Below are 4,327 nucleotides of genomic sequence, written 5' to 3' on the forward strand. Positions count from 1 at the left end.
ACACAAATTTACATTCGGCACATGAACACAGACGAATCGTTTTTTCCGATTCTATAGACAAAGCAGCGTGAGATAAAATGTTTGTCGGAGAGTGTGATATTTAGGGTGCTCGATATCTCAGTGGGGAGGAGAGGGGAAAGGACAATCATGCGAAGGGATGGCTTCATTTTTAGGTCATTATATCTCATTATTTTTCAGCTCCATCACTATAGCTTTCACTGTGAGAGATTGAGAGCAATAACCGTTCGATTCTGCATCGAGGTATTTTTTCTTTTTTCAATGACACGAAATGACAATATATTATATTTTAGTTCAATATCGGTGCAGATACGGAGCGCAAAAATAGCCCACGCGCGAAAGGAAGGTCGTGGCGACTAACCGGTTTCTCCATGTTTAGTATGTCGTGTAAACTGTTGGCTAATTGTGCCAGTGTCGTTGACTATCCTTAATGCTGCTCTTGCGAAAAGTCCCCATTTCTTCATGTGCGATTAGAGTTGAAACGTGATATCCACGAAGAAGCATGAGGCTTCTACTTCAAACGAATGATGCGTACAAGTGAGATTAATTGATTCTTCCTTTCATAGAAAGGTTCCTCCTTTTTGCATAGCATTATAATAATCATGCCTAAATTGTGTTCTTGAAAATTAAAGTTATGGGGGGTATGTAAACCGTTTATGTTAAAAGATATCGGGCAATAATGCGTTTACCTATGAGTTTTTGTAATTGGGGCCATAGGGGGAAAAAATAGTTATACGAGAAACTCAAATATGATGAGCAATACTGCAAATTTTGAGTCTAGTAACTAACTTGATTATTCTATATAATTATTTTGATAGTGTAATAAAATTATTTTTAAATCTAAATATATTTAAAAGTATTTAGTTAAGTGTTTAAATATTTTAAAAATCATTCTTTCCATATAGGGTATCAAAGTGCCAGGCGTTACAGTTTTTAAAAAATGAAAAAATTAGAAATTATTTTATTTGATCAATTGCATTGTGGTACGATTTTGTATTCAAATCATTGAAATAGATAGCGTATTAACACAGTATACGTACTTGACGCTGCCATCTTCTTAACAAGATATGATTAATCATATGAGTAACGTAATATTTGTCATTAATAAAATACTATCAATAGTATTTCATCGATGTATTTATGATTCTAGTCAAATGTATGCAAAAAAAGGTTGTATTATAGAGTAGAGAAGGAAATTAGATGGGGCGCTCGAAGATTAAGCCGTTAGGCACAAATTTTATTACCTGGTTTCGAAATGGATGCAAAAAATGCAATCCAACCATACTGATTCCAGCGAAATTTCTTGCTTACGCTGCTCTCGAAATAAATAACCAAGTTTGCTGGTTGTTAACGAGGTTTATTCTCCGATATACAGCTCGAAGGAGGCGAGAACGATCAAATCTCTTAAAACGGAGGATTTTCACAGCGAGAGTTTTGCCATGCCGCGCGTCTATTATCGGACAGAAGGTGGAAGGCGCCGAGAGTCAATTTCCCGAGTGAATTTCTGCCGCGTATTATATCCCCGAGTAGCTATAATCTACTTCTCCCACTGGCGATAGTCTCCACCCACTCGGCTAGTTCATTAGCGGCGCCCCTCGCGCTTAAACGTTTCTGCCACTTAATTGCGCATAGCTAATTTTTCTCGTCACATTTCATCCCTCTTTTGTTTCCAGGGACGCAACATCACCTTGCCGTGGCGTCATCGTGGTTATAAAGAAAAACGTTGAGTCATTTCTTGGGCGATACTTGAATGATAGACCATCGTCGCTGGGAGTGACTTATTGAATCTCGTACGAACGTCGCAGTGTTACGAGGGCTTGTGGATGATCCCTGTAGTGTGATCTTGTATGACCTTGTGCTTAAAGTGTGCTGGGCAGAGTCGATGTGTTGGTCACAGAATAACGGTGAACAGCTCGATTGCGACACGTAAACACGCACAGTATGGCTAGCGCGATAACGATGGGTCTACGTCGTAGAGCACCGGTGAACAATTCACCGACTCCGTCAAGCCAATCACTGTCAACGACGACTGGAGCGTCGAGCAAGCGCTCGAGAAGCGAGAACAACAATAGCCCGTCCCACGGCAATTTGAACTCGATGAATAACACTCGGGACGAGCCACCGACGAAGAAATCTCGCGGGACTTCGACGAGTGGAGGGAAGAACAGTAGCTGTCCTACTTCCTCGACATCCTCGATCTCAACGACCACGAGTATCTCAACCGACAGCCCGATTTCGAAGAGTCGCGGAACTTCCGTTTCAAGATCAACTACACAGACCAAATCATCGTCCACTTCGACGGCTGCCAACACGGCCTCCTCGACGAGCGATATATCGAACAGTTCCGTACTCTCGACTAGCTGGCCGACCACGTCGAATATGTCGGACGTACCATCGTACGCTTCCGTAACTGGGCTGAGCTTGACGGGTGGACAAACGGCCGGCCTATGCGCCGGAAGCCTCGCCATGCCGCCTACGCCGATTCCCTACATGTCGACCACCATGGCGACCTTCGTCGGCAACGCTACAAACCTCGGTAAGAGCTCGTCCGTCTCGTACCTCGACATCTCCAACATGACTGGTGGTTCCTTAGCCGCTTCCGGCGCCGCGAACTCGTTAAACGGCGGATACGCGGCGAGTGGTACTGCCACAGTGGACACAAAGAGCGGAATAACGATGTCTTATTCGACGATGTCACCACCGAATATGAATGGCGGCGCGTATGGTATGCAAAAGGGACAAGGCCCAAAAGGAGTCGATGGAGCCATCGCGTCACCAAGAAAATTTCAGAACGACGCTATGTTCAATGCTTATCAGCCGTGGGTGATCAAGACGTACGGTGATCTTGCGAAAACTAAGACGATTACCATTAAGAAATACGCGCGTATTTTGCGGACTTTACGTGGCGAGGAAGTGAACAGCGCCGAAAACAGCAAGTTCCGCTTCTGGGTCAAGAGCAAGGGCTTTCACATCGGTCAGCCGGAAGGTTACGACGCGAAAGCGGCCGACAGGATTATCGGACGTCACGCCGTCACGAGTCCAGGCTTGGATCCACCGCTCTACGTGCCCACACAGCTGCCGCACAACAAGGTGAGTACGTCCAAGCGGATTAGTCTGACGAACCTGGCGTCCCGTAAACGCAAGAGATGTCCCTCGAGTAGAGTCCATGAACAGCCGAAAGGATTAAGTTAGCGGGCGTTTGCGGGAAGCATCAAAGTATAATCTCTCACCGATCGAGGAGTCGACGCGATTTAACCGATAAACGAAGCGCGACCGATAAGCTCTGCGTCGGAATGCGTCCCGGTGGACTTTGCTTTTGTCGTTGCTTATTCAGCGTGAAATGTAGAGATCTGGATGAAATTATTTATAGATTTTTCATGCCTTTCAACTTTTCACTTCTAATCATCTGTACTGGTTAAGATTTATATATTAATGCAACAACAAACATTTCTTCTGATATTTCTTATATTTTCCAAGCGATGTTCTCAAAGAAGACGATCAAGATAGATATGGTTACAATAATTTTGCTACACTACGCGTTAACAGTGTGCGGAGAACCATAATAACGTCACCGCGAAACTGTCCTATATTCAGCCCGTAAATTCTACTTTCTTATCCTTATTCCTAGAAAATTGACTTTTGAGCTTCTAGCCACGTGGATTGGTCGTTTTGCACGCGGCAACCCACTGTGCAGAGAACTTACCACGGCGGCCCTGAAATGCGGGGTTTATTGGTCGGTAGGATTTATCTCCATGGCGAGGCGGAAAAACCGCGAGAGATCTCGGGCGCGGTATACTTGAGAAGTAAGAGAGAAAATAGAGAAAAAAGAAACAAAGAAAAAGATCTCGTCGTGTGCAGATAAGGTGGAAGCTTAATTGCACCTAATTATGTATATATGCGCATGCAGCAGTGCCTGCGGCTGACGCCGTTGCCGCTGTTTTATCCGCCGACGCTCTTCGTCGGTGCAACGGAGCTTCGATCCAGTTTCCGGAGCTTTGCCAAACCCGAAGTGAAAGAAAGAAAGAAAGAAAGAGAGAGGAGAAAGAGAGGGGCCGTTTGCCACGGCGCCGTTCGCCTCTTCAGTCGGTAACACTTCCGCGATTTTCTATCCGCGTCTTCTCACCGTGGAATTCGACAAAACGAAACTCATGAGAGTCCCTCTCTCTTTATCTGCCTCTCTTTCTCTCGCCTCACCCTCAGGCTTCCACGTCTGATACGCTACTTTAAAGCTGTCCGATAACGTGCTAAATTACTCACGGCGAATGCGATTGGATGCACTAGCGCTTTCTCTCTCTCTCTCTCTCTCTCT

General features: G+C 45.0%; 1 protein-coding gene across 1 annotated transcript in view; it reads left to right on the forward strand.

Moving 5' to 3' along the window:
* Positions 1 to 1,959: 1,959 nt before the first annotated feature.
* Positions 1,960 to 4,327, forward strand: part of LOC105619270 — a 77,670-nt gene continuing 75,302 nt past the window's right edge. Inside the window, exon 1 of the mRNA XM_012200795.1 lies at positions 1,960 to 3,108. Coding sequence (XP_012056185.1) covers positions 1,960 to 3,108 — 1,149 coding nt within the window. The remainder of the gene's footprint in view (positions 3,109 to 4,327) is intronic.

This window comes from Atta cephalotes (genome assembly GCF_000143395.1).
Source record: "Atta cephalotes unplaced genomic scaffold scaffold00020, whole genome shotgun sequence".
In the NCBI taxonomy this organism is placed as follows: domain Eukaryota; kingdom Metazoa; phylum Arthropoda; class Insecta; order Hymenoptera; family Formicidae; genus Atta; species Atta cephalotes.